Source organism: Nerophis ophidion, linkage group LG12, assembly GCF_033978795.1.
Source record: "Nerophis ophidion isolate RoL-2023_Sa linkage group LG12, RoL_Noph_v1.0, whole genome shotgun sequence".
Classification (NCBI taxonomy): domain Eukaryota; kingdom Metazoa; phylum Chordata; class Actinopteri; order Syngnathiformes; family Syngnathidae; genus Nerophis; species Nerophis ophidion.
In genome coordinates, this window is record NC_084622.1 from 31,084,532 (window position 1) to 31,103,291 (window position 18,760).

Sequence of the window (18,760 nt, forward strand, 5' to 3'; positions counted from 1 at the left end):
GTTCTGGTAATACATCCCGCACTCACCTGGAATTCATGCACTCTTCATGAGTGTAACAACAAATCTGAAAATGTAATTGTGTCTCCCTGAGCATGCATCATTTTTGAAGCAATTTTATGTAAGTACAATCTTTAGTCATGTATATACTGGGACACAGCTGCGGTAAAGATCGGAACATTTTATACATTTTTCCCTGTGACTGACATGGATAAGGTAAATATAGAATTGAGTACCTGTGGTTCAGATAACAGAGTAGCCACCAGTCCCATCCCCATAGTCAGTGTTTGGCTCTCTATTGGGTTTCCAATACTGAGACTGCGAGTCTGATCCAGACCAATGCAAGACCTCTCAAGCAGGGATACAATAAAGCCAACTACCTGGAGAAAAAAACATTGACACATTGACAAAGAAATACAGTAACTAGCCTTTTCGTACAAGACAACTAACCTCTTAAATGTGTCACGTGACACTATACAAACCTGTATGTTTTTTTTCAACAGCACAGTATGCTGCAAGGTCTCCACCATTATTGCCAGCACCTGAAGCAAAGCTAGCGTGGAGGCTTGCCTTGCAACGCAGCCCTGCTGCTCCACATCCAGGAGCGTCATGGCTGATATGTTTAACTGATGTCCATCTTTCTCCTCTTCTTCTGCCGCTTCTGTTGTCCACCTAGTTAACTCCTGAACAGAACACCACCTCTTATAAACAGTGATTTTAAAACAGCAAGAGTATTTTTAAAATACATTCCAAGTTTTGCGAAATCCTGACAAGGACAACATTAAATTTAATGAAAACATTTTGACAAAGGTCAGATATGTTCATTATAAACAGACTTTATATATTCACCCGTAACGATTTTAAAGCTAATAAACAGAATGATATTACTAGTGTGTAAAGTCTATTGACACCAGAGCTATTCAACTGTCGGACCTGGGACCAAATTCGGCCAGTGTATGACATCAGTTCAGTTCAAAACTTGGGAGATTTTTGCAGCAAATTCCTAAAAACAGAGTGCTCCTGTTATATAAACGAACTTGGACTACTTGTAACACAATGGCAGGTCCTTGCATTTCAATTGTAATCTTTCTAACAAACATAGAACACTGGGGTCGAACGTTCGGATTTACATACCTGAGGTGTTCCGAAAGGCACCATTTTAAGTCTTCTCCTTTTAAGCAGTTACATTTTTTTCTGGTAATCTAATTTATGTAACTAAAATGTTGCTGTAGCTTGTTACTTCAGATGCAGCCAGTCGTCATTTGTTGAAGTTCCTCAGGTTCTCTCTTTTTCATTATTTGGGCTTTTCAACTGGTGTCCCACGAGTTCAACTCAAAAACACTTAAATTTTTGCAGCAGATTCTTAACGACAAGTGTTGTCACAGGGATGATCTTTGACTACCTGGCAGAAGACCATAGAGCAGAGTGCTCCTGTAACTGACAAAATAAATAAACCAAAATCAAATGTCTCCTGTAGAGGACGTTGGTGGACGTAGTGAGGGGGGAAGTCCTGCCTCCTGGTCTATAGCTTTCTAGAAATGTGTCCCCTAAAACAATTTAGTTGAATATTATAATAATAATAATAATAATAATGGATTAGATTTTATATGCCTAATTTGCACTATTTAATTGGTTTGTCCTTGATTTAGGGCCCTCAAATGACAATTTAAGGTGGTATTTAAAAAATGTATAATTAAACATACAAACAAATACCAAGAGTTGGATTTATAAAAAAAAATTAAAAAAGAAAATCTTTATTGCTCACCTGTAACAAGTCCAGGAAGAAGTCTCCAGGCACATCACTATCTTTGAGTTGAGCCAACAGGTCTGTTAGACACTCCAACCTCCATTGCTCTCCAGACAGCTTCTCATACAAAGCATTATCTTCATCGCTGACCAAACAAAGAAAAACTATTGTTTAAGATTTCTATCAAGGTTTTTTTGCAAAGCAATGCTTTAGAGTGGGTCCAACACCTGCAGTCATCTCTGCAACTAAGTTGGACTCCACCACAGCTGCCAGGGGTGAAACTAAAACCAGCTGCTACTTCAGCATGCGCCTGAAGACCTGAGAGTTGCCTGAGTACTGATAGTGCTGTGGAGCTCTCAATGTGGCTGAGATACCACAGCAAAATATCCTGACATGGCACTCTGTAGAGAAAAAACAAGACATGTTTAATGAATGCATTTTACCACAAATGACTGAAGAGACAAAAAGTACCGTAGGTTGGAGACGTTCTGCTTGGTGAAACAGAAGAGAGTGAAGACAACAGGTAGAACTTCTTCTAACGCTTTGAGGAGGGTTGACGGCATGTTGCCCACCACCCAGATCTGACCATAAAAAAAGACATACAAAAACTACTTGGTTTAACTCCAACTAAAACAGTAACACATATAAAACACGTTTTTTCTTCTAAAGGGCATGTTTCTGGATGTTTGATCAACATACTAATGTGAAAGGTATTTTTGCTTAAATTAGGGCTGTGAAAAATAACAGATTAACTAATGTGATTAATCACAAAAAATTGCTGCATGGTTCATGTGTATGCGCAAATTAATCACGCAATATATTTTGACCCCACATACTTCATGCTTACCTGAAAGGCGGCATGGGTTGTTATGCCTTCAGTGATCAAATCAATGGATAAGTTGAGTGAGGAGACTGACTGGTGTGCTCCTGGATAATTTCACTTCAAAATAAATCCCAACCGGACTTTAAATAATACAGTTACCTAGTTTTGAACAAATAAAGTATGTTAATCTAAACAAAACAAAAAAATACCAATAACTATTTGTCATTCTAGCAATAAAATTGTCAAACAACTGTGGTCTTTTTTCAGGTGAGTTAAAATTATGTATGCAACTAATTTGCTGTGATTAATCACAATTAATCCAAATTCAAAAGTGTGATTGATCACATAAAAAAGTATTATTATTCAATCTATATAGACATTGCATACCTTGTTGATGTCCTCCACACATTGCATCAGCTCCCATTCCTCCACAACAATTTGGCAGGTAACATCTGAAAAACACAAAGGCGCCACTCTTCAGTTCTATTGTCATCTGACTTCTTAAACAAACAACTCCATTCTATTTTTATGAAGAATGCGCCCCAGTAGGAGATGTATGTGGTCTAGTGTGGTACAGCAACCCTAGGGAACTTGGATTTCCTTTCTTCTAAAAATGAATAGGCATAGTTGAAGCAAAAATGTATCTATCAGAAAAACATCAACCAATTATGAAGTAGGGCTGGGCGTTATATCGATTTACTCGATATATCGCGGGTTTGTCTCTGTGCGATATAAAAAATGACAATATCGTGATATTCAAGTACACGTTCTCACGCAGTTGCTTTTAGCTGCTGGCATGACACTACAGGCTCTTCCCACTCTTTCTTGTCTCTCCTCACAGACAGCAAGCGCACCTTCTTACATACGTATACGCCCTCGTGGAGCAGAGAGGTAGCAGCATGGGTAACGTTAGCTGTGGTGCGAGTGGTAATACGAGAGAAAGAGGGTGCGAATCTGGAAACAAATAAAGGAAGAAATAATTCCCAAGAAAAACAGCAGGGGGTCCATCGTCTGGTGGTGGTTTGGCTCCAAGTGGGAATATGTGGAACAGACAACCAACCGTATTTTGTAAAGTGTGGGGCAAAAGCATTGCTACAAAAAGTAGCATTACTGCTAATATGTAGCATCCTTTGAAAAGTCACCGGCTAGAGAATGAGGAGTGCTTACTCCGCATATCAACATCTCCATTCGGCTCCATTCGGGGCCACACCAACAAAATGTCGAGGCAACCATTTCCACATCAACACTGTGTAAAAAAAAATAGTCTAAAACATAAGGAGATAACGTCCGCAGTAACCAACCACATAGCGATGTGATTTCCTATTATGCAGCTCATTTTTATTTGACAGTTATTGAAATATCTTGTGTGTCATCATGCACAAAAGTGCACTTTATTTGTTTTAAACTATTGTAGTGGCGTTCCGTACAAAAAGGGCACTTTAATTTAGTGTTGTTTTGATACGTCATCTTAGTGACATCATGCACAAAAGTGTACTAATAGCTTGCTTTAAAATGTCTCTGACAATCTTGCACTTTCTGTTTTGAAATGGTATGAATGTTTGTGCCACTGCTTAATAACTGTTTTATAAATACAGTTTTGGTCAATTGACTTAGTTGTGATCTCCCTCTCTGCATGAAAGTTTAAAATGAGCATATATCAATGCAGTATGAACAAGAATGTTTTAATGTACACACACAGAATCCCCATACTGGTGTGCATATATGCATCAACTGTTAATTCAAGGCTAAGGCAAAATATTGAGATATTGCATATCGTAATATGGCCTAAAAATATCAAGATATTAAAAAAGGCCATACCGCCCAGCCCTATTATGAAGTATTTACAGTTGTACTCCTTGTACATAACATAATCACAAAATCAGTGATTATTAAACTGCGGTACGGGTGGTACACTGGCTCGATCTCGTGGTACACCAAAGAATGACCTAATTAAACATTCTAAAAACAGTTTTATCTTCCTATATTCAAACATTTGACTTGTATTTAATGAGTACTTGGGCCTATTCCAGTATTGTATTTTACTGATAGTCATTACGGTGCTAATTACAACTAGTGTTTTCTGAGGTAGTACTTAGTGAAAAAAGGTTGAGAACCACTGCACTAAATTAATACCTCATGAGTCATAGAAGGAACTATTATAACTAAAATTCTGCAAACTTGGACATTTGGAGAACAACATCGGTTTGTTTCATGCAGTCAAAATGGAAATTTATTTTGTAGTCCATTTTTCTACTAAATACTTGTTTTCTTGAGTTATTTCAAATTTCATGTCACAAAGTGACCAACCCAAACCACCAACTACTGGGATGAAATAATGCAAATCCGAGAGAAATACATTAATTTCCTCGCAAAAATATTTTGTTGTACACAGTGTAAGGATCCTGAATTGAGTAGAAGATATTGCACATACAAATGTGTTGTGATGGTGACTAACCAGCAGCAGTGATGCATCGATGGAGAGGACTCAACAGAGGAACCAAAAAGTACGGATGAGCAAAAGTGGGCTTCTCTTGCAACAAGTACAGAACCGTCCTAGTAGCGACTCGCTGGAACTGCTGGGCTGTAAGCTTGTCTTTAAGGTGCAGGAGATCCAGGATCTGCACCAACACACATCAATTAAATACAAAAAATTAGACCCAAAGATGATAATTAACTTAAATATGAGAATTGGCCCAAAACTATGACTCCCAGACTAAATGAAACATGATTTTAATTACATAATGCTAGCTTCAAATGCTTGCGCGTGTCACTGACCTGAGAACAGATTTGCCTATAGTAAGTGTCTGCTGATGTGGACTGCTGGGGGCATGCTGCAAGGATCCTGGCTATACCGTCACATTTTCTCCAGTCTGACTCACCCCCTTAAGGACATGGGAAGTATCACAGTGAAGATAAGAGACAATGTATGTCATCATCACCGAGTACCACACTTGCTCACCTGTTCCTCCCTCCAGGATGGCCCTAATGACAGCCCGAACCCCATTTGGTTGCATCAGACGCTCAGAGAGCAAATGACCACATAGTCGCCTTAGCCAGTTCGGAGTTCTTCTGTCTTTGGAACCACTGGAGCTTCCTACTGTCCCAGACTGTTGGGAAGAATTACAATATTTAACATTACATGGCAAACATAAACAATTAACAAAATAACACATCCTACTGTTTTCACTTTGTTTAACAAAAACATTATGAAACATTTTCCAGGTTCACACCCAGCAAGAATTTGGATTTCAACAGTTTCCACACAATGTACGAGCATCAGCGCATTAGTTTGGATTTCTGTTTGTGTTGATTTGTGCTGTGCTTGGCTGTGATATGATCTCAAAATAAGCCAGAATTACAAGACTAGTAATACTCAGGGATTGGGAACCTGTGGATGACTGCATCCGTCTCGCATATAGCGCCTTAATGCAGTATAAACCATAAATCCTTTCTTTACCATTTGATTGACTATGGGGCCAGGGCGTAGAGGGAGACACCAATCACTATCCAAAGAAAAAAAATATATATATATTTTTTTTCAAATGTACATTCATGTGTTTTTGTGTGTATATATATATATATATATATATATATATATATATATATATATATATATGTATACACACATACAACAACTTTTTATAATATAACAAACAAGGTACAGATAGTAAACACACCCATAAACAAATAAACAACTTTACATAGTGCAGCATAAATCTCTCCACTCAGAAGTGTCTCTTTCAACTGTTCTAAGGTCAACAAGTAATTCTTGTTTAAGTTATGTTTGATTATTAAATCAAATAAACTGTATCTTTAAAAAAAATCTACCTGACATCAGTCATCAGCTGTTCTCTTTTGTTCTTATAATCACAAAGATTTAGATATCTTACTTACACCCTGAAGCTCCACTTGAGATTACAATCTCTTCATTCCTGATTGTATTAGTTATTATCATGTTAAAATGAAAGTTTTTGTTTAAAAAAGTAATAGCATGCTAATATACAGTATATTTCACTCATTTATGACTTCACCTAAGCTCTCTCCACCTTTCATTAATTCAACTGCCTCACTATTTTATGCACTGTTATTCTACAGTAATTTAAGACATACTTTTACATCATATCTAATGCTGATAAATGGTCAAGTAAAATTAGGTGTTGTATTAATGTTGTAGTGTAACCGTTACACTGATTGACTCTACTCTTTTTTAAATAACATAAGTCCTGCAGTTGTTTCACTCTTTTTTTTTGGTGTTGGCATATTGCTACCTGGAAAATGATAAAATTCCATGGTAACACTGACAAAGTCAGCAATTTAATTATGGACAAGTTACTATGCCAAAATTAAGATGATTTAACTCAAAAGACATGGTTTGAATACAAACAATTGGCAAGACGTTATGAACAAGCAATGTCCAAGGCAACATTCCCAAGACCGCCTGCTAGTGTCGCCCTCAAAGCCTGTTATTTTCCGTCTTTCTCTCACTGCTGTGAAGGAAGAGGCCAGTCAGTTACATGATGTGGTGTGGCGCTGTCAAATAAAAGCATGTTTACCTCCGCGGTATGTATTTTTTTTGGAGGAACAAATGAGTCTTTCTCCAATATGGGGGTGAGGGTACAAATGGACAGATGATTTGCCTTTGTGGATAAAGCAGGTTCTGTGGTGTTTCTAATATGCAATGATATTTCCTCAATGAAACGGTCCGTTGTGAAGCAGCACTTCGACTCATGCCGCATTAAAAAGGTAAGGTTTTATTTGTTATTGGTTCATTTTAGATAAAGTATTTCTAAAGGAAAAATGTTGACTTATACCTTAATAGTTTGTCTTAAAAATGCATGCATGTAAATTGTATTCAGTGTTACGAAATATATTGCTCTCATGGAAATGCATTTTAAAAATATAAGGGTTTCATTGCTCTCTAATTCAAAAAGCTTCCTGGCCCCTGCTCTGAAGAATGAGTAAAAATGGCAATGTCGATTGTCATTTATAAATGAAATTGAGAAATAATAGTGTATTGTTATACCTATGGGCAGCACGGTGGAACAGGGGTTGGTGTGTGTGCCTCACAATACAAAGGTCCTGGCTTCGATCCTGGACTCGGGTTCTCCCTGTGACTGGGTTAGTTCCCTCCGGGTACTCCGTTTTTCAAAAAACATGCACCTGGGAATAGGTTGATTGTCAACACTAAATTGGCTCTAGTGTGTGAATGTGTGAATGTTGTCTGTCTATCTGTGTTGGCCCTGTGACGAGGTGGCGACTTGTCCAGGGTGTACCCCGCCCTCTGCCTGAATGCAGCAGAGATAGGTTCCAGCCCCCCCTCCGCGATCCCCAACGAGACAAGCGGTAGAAAATGGATAGATGGATGGATGGATGGATGGATGGATGGATGGATGGATGTTATACCTTGGACTGCAAGATTAATTGATTAAATTTGATTAACCGTTTGAGTGCAATTAATAAAAATGTATCAAATCCACTCCTCTCTGAGCTGCCACCTTACCGTGGTAGAGGAGTTTGCGTGTCCCAATGATCCTAGGAGCTATGTTGTCTGGGGGCTTTAAGCCCCCTGGTAGGGTCTCCCAAGGCAAACTGGTCCTAGGTGAGGGACCAGACAAAGAGCAGCTCGAAAACCTCTATGAAAAGTAAAAACAAAGGACCCAGATTTCCCTCGCCCGGGCGCGGGTCACCGGGGTCCCCCTCTGGAGCCAGGCCCGGAGGTGGGGCACGATGGCGAGCGCCTGGTGGCCGGGCCTGTACCCATGGGGCCCGGCCGGGCACAGCCCGAAGAGGCAACGTGGGTCCCCCCTCCAATGGGCTCAACACCCATAGCAGGGGCCATAGAGGTCGGGTGCAATGTGAGCTGGGCGGCAGCCGGAGGCAGGGCACTTGGCGGTCCGATCCTCGGCTACATAAGCTCGCTCTTGGGACGTGGAAAGTCACCTCAGTGGGGGGAAAGGAGCCTGAGCTAGTGCGCGAAGTAGAGAAATTCCGGCTGGAAGTAGTCGGACTCACTTCGACGCACAGCAAGGGCTCTGGAACACCTTCTCTTGAAAGGGGCTGGAGTCTCTTTCACTCTGGCGTGGCCGGCAGTGAGAGGCGACGGGCTGGGGTGGCAATTCTGGTTTCCCCCCGGCTTAAAGCCTGCACGTTGGAGTTCAACCCAGTGGACGAAAGGATAGCCTCCCTCCGCCTTCGGGTGGGGGGACGGGTCCTGACTGTTGTTTGCGCTTACGCACCAAACAACAGTTCAGAGTACCCACCCTTTTTGGGTACACTCGAGGGAGTACTGGAGAGTGCTCCCCCGGGTGATTCCCTTGTTCTGCTGGGGGACTTCAACGCGCATGTTGGTAACGACAGTGAAACCTGGAGAGGTGTGATTGGGAAGAATGGTCGCCCGGATCTGAACCCGAGTGGTGTTTTGTTATTGGACTTCTGTGCTCGTCACAGTTTGTCCATAACAAACACCATGTTCAAACATAAGGGTGTCCATATGTGCACTTGGCACCAGGACACCCTAGGCCGCAGTTCCATGATCGACTTTGTAGTTGTGTCATCGGATTTGCGGCCTCATGTTTTGGACACTCGGGTAAAGAGAGGGGCGGAGCTTTCTACCGATCACCACCTGGTGGTGAGTTGGCTGCGATGGTGGGGGAGGATGCCGGACAGACCTGGCAGGCCCAAACGCATTGTGAGGGTTTGCTGGGAACGTCTGGCAGAGTCTCCTGTCAGAGAAAGTTTCAATTCCCACCTCCGGAGGAACTTTGAAGATGTCACGAGGGAGGTGCTGGACATTGAGTCCGAGTGGACCATGTTCCTCACCTCTATTGTCGAGGCGGCTGATCGGAGCTGTGGCCGCAAGGTAGTTGGTGCTTGTCGTGGCGGTAATCCTAGAACCCGCTGGTGGACACCAGCGGTGAGGGATGCCGTCAAGCTGAAGAAGGAGTCCTACCGGGTTCTTTTGGCTCATAGGACTCCAGAGGCAGTGGACAGGTACCGACAGGCCAAGCGGTGTGCAGCTTTGGCGGTCACAGAGGCAAAAACTCGGACATGGGAAGAGTTTGGGGAAGCCATGGAAAATGACTTCCGGACGGCTTCGAAGCGATTCTGGACCACCATCCGCCGCCTCAGGAAGGGGAAGCAGTGCACTGTCAACACCGTGTATGGTGCGGATGGTGTTCTGCTGACCTCAACTGCGGATGTTGTGGATAGGTGGAGGGAATACTTCGAAGACCTCCTCAATCCCACCAACACGTCTTCCTATGAGGAAGCAGTGCCTGGGGAATCTGTGGTGGACTCACCTATTTCTGGGGCTGAGGTTGCTGAGGTAGTTAAAAAGCTCCTCGGTGGCAAGGCCCCAGGGGTGGATGAGATCCGCCCGGAGTTCCTTAAGGCTCTGGATGCTGTGGGGCTGTCTTGGTTGGCAAGACTCTGCAGCATCGCGTGGACATCGGGGGCGGTACCTCTGGATTGGCAGACCGGGGTGGTGGTCCCTCTCTTTAAGAAGGGGGACCGGAGGGTGTGTTCCAACTATCGTGGGATCACACTCCTCAGCCTTCCCGGTAAGGTTTATTCAGGTGTACTGGAGAGGAGACTACGCCGGATAGTCGAACCTCGGATTCAGGAGGAACAGTGTGGTTTTCGTCCTGGTCATGGAACTGTGGACCAGCTCTATACTCTCGGCAGGGTTCTTGAGGGTGCATGGGAGTTTGCCCAACCAGTCTACATGTGCTTTGTGGACTTGGAGAAGGCATTCGACCGTGTCCCTCGGGAAGTCCTGTGGGGAGTGCTCAGAGAGTATGGGGTATCGGACTGTCTTATTATGGCAGTCCGATCCCTGTACGATCAGTGTCAGAGCTTGGTCCGCATTGCTGGCAGTAAGTCGGACACGTTTCCAGTGAGGGTTGGACTCCGCCAAGGTTGCCCTTTGTCACCGATTCTGTTCATAACTTTCATGGACAGAATTTCTAGGCGCAGTCAAAGCATTGAGGGGTTCCGGTTTGGTGGCCGCGGGATTAGGTCTCTGCTTTTTGCAGACGATGTGGTCCTGTTGGCTTCATCTGGCCGGGATTTTCAGCTCTCACTGGATCGGTTCGCAGCCGAGTGTGAAGCGGCCGGAATGAGAATCAGCACCTCCAAATCCGAGTCCATGGTTCTCTCCCGGAAAAGGGTGGAGTGCCATCTCCGGGTTGGGGAGGAGACCCTGCCCCAAGTGGAGGAGTTCAAGTACCTAGGAGTCTTGTTCACGAGTGGGGGAAGAGTGGATCGTGAGATCGACAGGCGGATCGGTGCGGCGTCTTCAGTAATGCGGACGTTGTACCGATCCGTTGTGGTGAAGAAGGAGCTGAGCCGGAAGGCAAAGCTTTCAATTTACCGGTCGATCTACGTTCCCATCCTCACCTATGGTCATGAGCTTTGGGTCATGACCGAAAGGATAAGATCACGGGTACAAGCGGCCGAAATGAGTTTCCTCCGCCGTGTGGCGGGGCTCTCCTTTAGAGATAGGGTGAGAAGCTCTGTCATCCGGGAGGAACTCAAAGTAAATCCGCTGCTCCTCCACATCGAGAGGAGCCAGATGAGGTGGTTCGGACATCTGGTCAGGATGCCACCCGAAGGCCTCCCGAGGGAGGTGTTTAGGGCACGTCCAACCGGTAGGAGGCCACGGAGAAGACCCAGGACACGTTGGGAAGACTATGTCTGCCGGCTGGCCTTGGAACGCCTCGGGATCCCCCGGGAAGAGCTAGACGAAGTGGCTGGGGAGAGGGAAGTCTGGGCTTCCCTGCTTAGGCTGCTGCCCCCGCGACCCGACCTCGGATAAGCGGAAGAAGATGGATGGATGGATGGTATCAAATCCAGACTGAAAACTTAAATATATGGACAGTTTCTGCATGGCCACTTCAATAGAGCGCACGAGAGCAGTTGTGTGTGGGGTCTGTGATATGAGAGGCAGCAAACAGCAGAGATTTTTTGGTATTTTTATCAATGCACATATTTTGTGCAATTTCATTGTTGATGATGTGCATTTATTAGAAAAAAAGAATGAAAATTATGGAAGCAGAAAAATTGTTATTGTAACCATTTTTACAAAAACACACATTGAGATTTTAAAGTGTATTTTATGTGATTACTGACTTAGAAGTGGGTGAAAGAATTGAATTTTAGATGGATTTCAATTCGGACATGGCCAATTATAGAATCAATTAGTAAACGTCAATAATAAATGTATTTATTGTAAATAAAGTACTGCCAACATTTCTAAAATTTGTCTAACTGCAGCGAGCCACCTCAGAGAGATTCGACCAGCTCCTTTAATATAGGGCACTTGTGTTCCAGTTTTGCACACATTTCCAATATTTTCATAAATGTGGTGGGAATTAATTTAACTGTTTGTTATTAAAAATACACTGTTTTTGAAAGTTGCATGTGACAAATGCTTATTTAGTGAAACCAAAAGAAATGTAAAACTGCATCAATGTAGGGGCGGTATAGCTCAGTTGGTAAAGTGGCCGTGCCAGCAACTTGAGGGTTCCAGGTTTGATTCCCGCTCCTGCCATCCCAGTCACTGCCGTTGTGTCCTCGGACAAAACACTTTACCCACCTGCTCCAAGTGCCACCAACACTGGTTTAAATGTAACTTAGATATTGGGTTTCACTATGTAAAGCGCTTTGAGTCACTAGAGAAAAGCGCTATATAAATATAATTCACTTCACATAAATTAAAAATGCAAATTAATCGATAGATTACTGTGTTACTAAAATAATCAATAGCTGCAGCCCTAGTTACATTATAACCCTTTGAAGACAAAACCAAAAATGACATACAGTAAACACAAATACACTGTATATTGCATAGCTAATTCAGGGAAAAACAGAATTGAAATAAGTACAAAAAGTTGTACTTGCAAAAGTGAAATTATAATATTCAACCTTAAGACCAGATTGAAATAGTTAATGAAATAACTACTATTACCAAATATATCCCGCGAAACGGTCATTTTCACAGGATATTACCCAGGTTGTGTTGTTTTATTGAACACTAGAACTGAAATTTCTGTTTATCGACATAACTATTTAATAGGAACAGGCAATTTGTATCTCACAAACAAAACCTCTGCAATACAGGCATAAAATGTCACTGAGGTCATGACTTATATCAGACACACCTACCTGTGTGTTTCCACCTTGTAATATGAGGAGTTCTTTGATTACAACTGGCTGATAGACTTTCCCCAAAAGACATTTTAAAGTCTCCTGGCAGTTTCTGCGTTCTTCCTCTTCATTGAGCTCCTATAATCAGAAAAACTTGAATCACATGCACATGGACAATTTGACAATAATTATGAAATGATTTAACTGAGGGCCTTGAAACTATTTCTGAATTTTAAGATAAAAATGTGACCGACTGCAGTACTGAGTAAAGTGTAATATAAAGTAATAAAACAAGTTGAAAATGAGGATGTACTACCTTAACATCCTTTGTGGGGCTCCCCTCAGACAGCTGTGGCTGGTAACCAAGCTGACAGAGCGCTGCTATCACATCTCCAAGGTGCCGGGTGAAAATCAGTGTAGCGAGAGATGACTGCTCAGCACATTGCAACAAGACTTTTGTCGTGGTCAGGAGCCGGCGTTGCGCCACGGTAGCTGTTTGAGGGCATATCATTTTCTCCAGCATTGCACCAAATGCTGACCTGTGACCCAGAGGTACGCCTACTCCGGGAACCAAGTACGGGCAGAGCCCTAAAGAAACCACAAACTGAAGAACTGCGCCAAGTGTTTTCTGCTGGGTGACACTGAGCACATCTGGGGGTAAGGGTGGCGCCATCTCAGGGGTGTGTAGTTTGGTGGCAGGGGTAGAATCTGTCCGATTGAAAAGCTCAAGTTCAGCAGAAAGGTGGCGTGCTAGGGTGAGAAGCAACAGGAGACACTCTTGGACAAAGCACCACATCACATCCTCTGTGTCATTGAAGAACCATCTTTCCCCGGCCAGCACCTCCTCTCTAAAACGCCTCACATCCGTTAAGCTGCTGTCCCTGTGCAGACGCTCCAAGAGAGCATCTCTGTTGGCCAGCAGTGCTGCTTGAAGCACCTCTTCCTTCGACAACTTTGCATCAAGCCCCGATGCCTCTGCACAAAAAAGTCCTTCATTACACATTATATACAGTATTCCCAACTAAGTGTAACAGTGCTCCAACCAGCAGCCACACATCCCCAATGATGGAGAGTTAAGTGGAGCAGCACTGGTCAAGGAGCTAAAAGCCCTGGGCTGTTAACTCATTGTCCGGTGCAGCTTTTAAGGATTCAGGGGGCGAGGCTTACAAAACATTCTATTACCACAGCCTCACTAGATGGCGTGCATTACATAAACAGCATGTCAACACAGAAACAATTGATTAAAGCAGTGTTTTTCAACTTTTTAACCAAGGCACATTTTTTGCGTTGAAACTATCCTAAGGCACACCACCAGCAGAAATCATTAAAAAACAAAACTCAGTTGACAGTAAAAAGTTGTTGTCGCAATTGTTGCATATGACTTTAAACCATGATCAACCATGCATCAATATAGCTCTTGCCTCAAAGTAGGTATACTGTCACGACCTGTCACATCACGCCGTGACTTATTTTGAGTTTTTTGCTGTTTTCCTGCGTGTAGTGTTTTACTTCTGGTCTTGCGCTCCTATTTTGGTGGCCATTTGTCTTTTTTTTTAACAGTAGCAGTTTAATGTCTTCCTTTGAGCAATATTTCTCGTATCTACTTTGTTTAAGCAATCAAGAATATTTCAGTTACTCTTATCCTTCTTTGTGGAACACTGTTGATTGTCATGTTCGAATGTACATTGTGGACACCATCTTTGCTCCACAGCAAGTCTTTGCTGTCGTCCAGCATTCTGTTTTTGTATACTTTGTAGCCAGTTCGGGTTTAGTTTCATTCTGCATAGCCTTTCCTAAGCTTCTGTGCCTTTTCTTAGGGGCACTTTTGTTTATTTTTGGTTTAAGAATTAGAAACCTTTTTACGTGCATGCTTCCTCCCGCTGTTTCCGACATCTACAAAGCAATTAGCTACCGGTTGCCACCTACTGATATGGAAGAGTATTACACGGTTACTCTGCCAAGCTGTACACAGCACCGACACTCAACAACAACACATAATTTGCAGACTATAATTACTGGTTTGCAAAAAAGTTTTTTAACCTCAATAGGTGAAATTAGATAATCTCCCACGGCACACCAGATTATTTCTCACGGCACATCAGTGTGGCACAGTGGTTAAAAAACACTGGATTAAAGCCTGATTTACTAATTAAGGTCAAATTAAGGCTGCAACACCACTCATGTTACACTTTATCAAATAGAGAAGGAACTGTGTTACCCTTATAAAGTGTTGTTGGGATATATTATGTTGGGATATAATTAAGATAATGAAGGATGAAGTGATTAAGAAATGTTTAGTATAGATATGATTAGAATAGGCCGTGCAACTAATCATATCCTCTTAGTTCCATTTAGACTAAGACTTAGACTAAGACAAACTTTAATGATCCACAAGTGAAATTGTTCAAAACAGTAGCTCAGTTACAATGATGGAGAGTGTAAGGATGGAAATGACAATGCAGGTATAAATAGACTAGTAAAGCAATATAAAATATAACATAGCTGCATATTTATAACATATTTATAACAGATTTAAAACTGGGTCCAATTTTAGGCCTTCGGACATTCACTCTTAACGCCCACATTCTTGCCACTGTTGACGTGGCTTCTTTGCTGAGGTCTGAAGGACAACACCAGATATTAAGTTGAAATCCAGGAAGGAGAAAGCAGAGTAAGATTCCACGCCTGGAAGCAGACACCTCATTGCATATTAATACATTGTGATATATATTGTAAGCGTGCGAGGGGAAGGGCGAGTCCGGACAGCCCAGTGTAAATCGCCGTGTTGAACGCTACTAGGGACAGTTAGGGCTCAGACACATTGTATTAGAATTGTATCCAATAGGGAATAAATACTTCAGATTTTAAGTTTATGCATTGTGTCCTCTTTAAAAATCTTCTGGCTCCAGATTAAACAAATACGTCGACAGTGTGAAGGGAAAGCTTTAGATTGGGTTAACTTTAGCAAACAAATTTGACAAGGTTGTTAGTAATCATGCTAGCGAACAATTCAATTTAGGGTTGGTCGTCATATGTATCGCATCCAGTAGGCTGACCTTGTTCATTGTGTTAAAATGGCAACTAAAATTTAAGATCCACCTTTTTCCATCCATCCATTTTCTACCGCTTGTCCCTATCGGGGTCGAGGGGGGTGCTGGAGCCTATCTCAGCTGCTTTGGGGCGGAAGCCGGAGTACACCCTGGACAAGTCGCTATCTCGTCGCAGGGCCAACACAGAAAGACAGACAACATTCAAACTCACATTCACATACTGGGGCCAATTTAGTGTTGCCAATCAACGTAGCCCCGGGTGCATGTTTATGGAGGTGGGAGGAAGCCGGAGTACCTTCTTGCTAACTAAAAACATATTTAATCCATGAAAATAATAGACAACCAATGCTTCACGGTGGCAGAGGGGTTAGTGCGTCTGCCTCACAATACGAAGTTCCTGCAGTCCTGGGTTCAAATCCAGGCTCGGGATCTTTCTGTGTGGAGTTTGCATGTTCTCCCCGTGAATGCGTGGGTTCCCTCCGGGTACTCCGGCTTCCTCCCACTTCCAAAGACATGCACCTGGGGATAGGTTGATTGGCAACACTAAATTGGCCCTAGTGTGTGAATGTGAGTGTGAGTGTTGTCTGTCTATCTGTGTTGGCCCTGCGATGAGGTGGCGACTTGTCCAGGGTGTACCCTGCCTTCCGCCCGATTGTAGCTGAGATAGGCGCCAGCGCCCCCCGCGACCCCGAAAGGGAATAAGCGGTAGAAAATGGATGGATGGATGGATGTGTTATCTAAACACGTGATGGGTTTGGTTGACACAAAAGGTGTCCGTGTCTTTAATAAGTCGCGAAAATTGTTATTCACTTACCACTACTAGGTTTTGTGAGAACATTCAGAAGCGAAATTATTTCCGCAGTCATCTTGTTATTTCTTACACAGCTTATTTTTGTGCCATTTCTGTCAAGTGCGTGTTAGCCTTTCGCTACGAGGAAGCTGCAGGGACAATACTACGGCAACTCATTCGGGACAATCGCAGAAACCTTGCGTAACCGGAAGTGACGTCAATGGCGACAGTTTTATTTGCCGGAAACCAATAAATAAGCCTCCCTTGCCCCTGGCGCTGTATTGTACTGTTTCTGTACTTGTTTCGATTATTATTGTTTCTTTGCTTGTTTGTAAATGTTGAACATTATAAATAAAGGTTTTTATAAAGAAAAAAAAAAGAAAAGAAAAAACAAGCCACTTTTGTAGATGTCCATCCATCTTTCCATCAATTGTCTACCGCTTGTCCCTTACGGGGTCGCGGGAGGTGCTGGAGCTTATCTCAGCTGCATAGGCGGAAGGCAGGGTACACCCTGGACAAGTCGCAACTAATGTGCTATTTGGATGAGGAAAAAACAGTATGACAAAAATGTTTTAAAGGAATTTGACCTTTGCAACTTAATTATACCATTGACTAAGTTTTATATTCAGAAATGTAAGTTTCTAAATACCAGACCTTTTTTTGTGCCTTAATAATTAATAATAATTATACCTTTACTTTAAAACGCTTTCTACCTCTAACAATCAAAAAGCTGTGAAATCGATGCTGTGCTCCAAATTTTTACTATTTACGGAACTTGTATAAACCCATAGCTTTAACATATATACGTGTGTGTGTGTATATATATATATATATATATATGTGTGTGTGTGTGTGTATGTATATATACATACATACATATACTATGTATATATATATATATACATATATATGTACAGTACATGTGTGTGTATATATATATATATATATATGTGTGTGTGTGTATGTATATATACATACATACATATACTATGTATATATATATATACATATATATGTACAGTACATGTGTGTGTATATATATATATATATATATATATATATATATATATATATATATATATATTGCATTCCACTGTAGTTGCTTTATTGAGTTTACATCCCTCTGACACTGAAATATTGCACTGTTTTTGTACTTGTTTGGAAATGTTGAACATTATAAACAAAGGTTTAGACAATTTTTAAAAAAGTTTTTCAAAAAAGTACAAAAATAAATACAATAAAATAAACAAAAAAATTTAAAAAGCCACTTTTGTAGCCATGTGGTTGCAAATAGCTACGTATTTACAATTCAACGTAATATTTAACGGTTACATTTAGGGTTAAGACAGCACCACCGCGACCCCGAACGGGACAAGAAGAAAATGCATTTTCCATCGATCCATCCATGGATGGATGGATGAACCGCATAAAACCAGAGGTTTCTGTTTTGATACACGCAGCGTTCCCTAAATGTTTCACACGCCAAAACGTAGTGATGTTATACTTATATACATATGTGGTTGCGTTCAAGGACAGATTGGAAATGTCAAAATATCAAGGTTTATCTTTACTGAATGTAGGTAAAGTATGTTCGTGAAATCATGTCTTTTTTATGAAAGTATCAGGGACAATAGAAACAAAAACCAACGATTATGTACAATCTATAGTTAATGTTCATAACTCCAAATCAGGATTGCTTTGACGTTTTGGACTATCATTTGTGTCATAACACTGCACTGCAAGTTTCATGTCAGTAACAAATAGAGGATGGTGTGTTGACGGAAGTAGGACCTTCCATTACCTATGTACTTAGTTACCAATACTTACTTAGTTTCCACCTGCAAATGTTTTTTTCAATGATTTCTGATGTCTTTATTCTTAGACTGCAGTCGTTCAATTCTGTATGTTTGGAAAATCTAGTGTATGGATAGACAAAATAATTTCCAAACCTTGAAAAAGTACATAAATTGACAAAAAAAATAATACATGAGTGCAAGCCAATTTCTAGAAGAAAGTACAGTATACTGTGTATTTATTTGATTTATATAATAGGTACTGTACATAAATTGTGGTTACACATTTTTGGTCACTTAAAAGTTTAATTGTCATTTGTTCACTGAGTACCACATGCAGAGGCTGAGAAAAGACTGACAAACAGAAGCTATAAATAATGCAGTGCATTTACAAAAAAAATGGATGATTAAAAT

At 41.6% G+C, this 18,760-nt stretch overlaps 2 protein-coding genes across 3 annotated transcripts in view; both read right to left on the minus strand.

Moving 5' to 3' along the window:
• Positions 1-16,751, minus strand: part of tango6 (transport and golgi organization 6 homolog (Drosophila)) — a 42,854-nt gene extending 26,103 nt beyond the window's left edge. Inside the window, exons 1-12 of the mRNA XM_061917360.1 lie at positions 16,578-16,751; positions 13,030-13,688; positions 12,732-12,851; positions 5,527-5,674; positions 5,343-5,449; positions 5,023-5,185; positions 2,955-3,019; positions 2,216-2,325; positions 1,972-2,145; positions 1,763-1,889; positions 480-680; positions 234-377 (exon numbers count right to left, since the gene is read on the minus strand). Of these exons, the coding sequence (XP_061773344.1) occupies positions 234-377; positions 480-680; positions 1,763-1,889; positions 1,972-2,145; positions 2,216-2,325; positions 2,955-3,019; positions 5,023-5,185; positions 5,343-5,449; positions 5,527-5,674; positions 12,732-12,851; positions 13,030-13,688; positions 16,578-16,629 (2,070 nt within the window). The 5' untranslated portion in view covers positions 16,630-16,751. The remainder of the gene's footprint in view (positions 1-233; positions 378-479; positions 681-1,762; positions 1,890-1,971; positions 2,146-2,215; positions 2,326-2,954; positions 3,020-5,022; positions 5,186-5,342; positions 5,450-5,526; positions 5,675-12,731; positions 12,852-13,029; positions 13,689-16,577) is intronic.
• A 1,803-nt stretch (positions 16,752-18,554) lies between these two features.
• The window catches only part of cry2 (cryptochrome circadian regulator 2), a 23,161-nt gene continuing 22,955 nt past the window's right edge, over positions 18,555-18,760 (minus strand). For both annotated transcript variants that reach the window (XM_061917362.1, XM_061917361.1), the window contains one exon: positions 18,555-18,760. This exon is cut by the window's right edge and continues 3,211 nt beyond it. The gene's annotated coding sequence lies outside the window, so the exon portion shown is untranslated.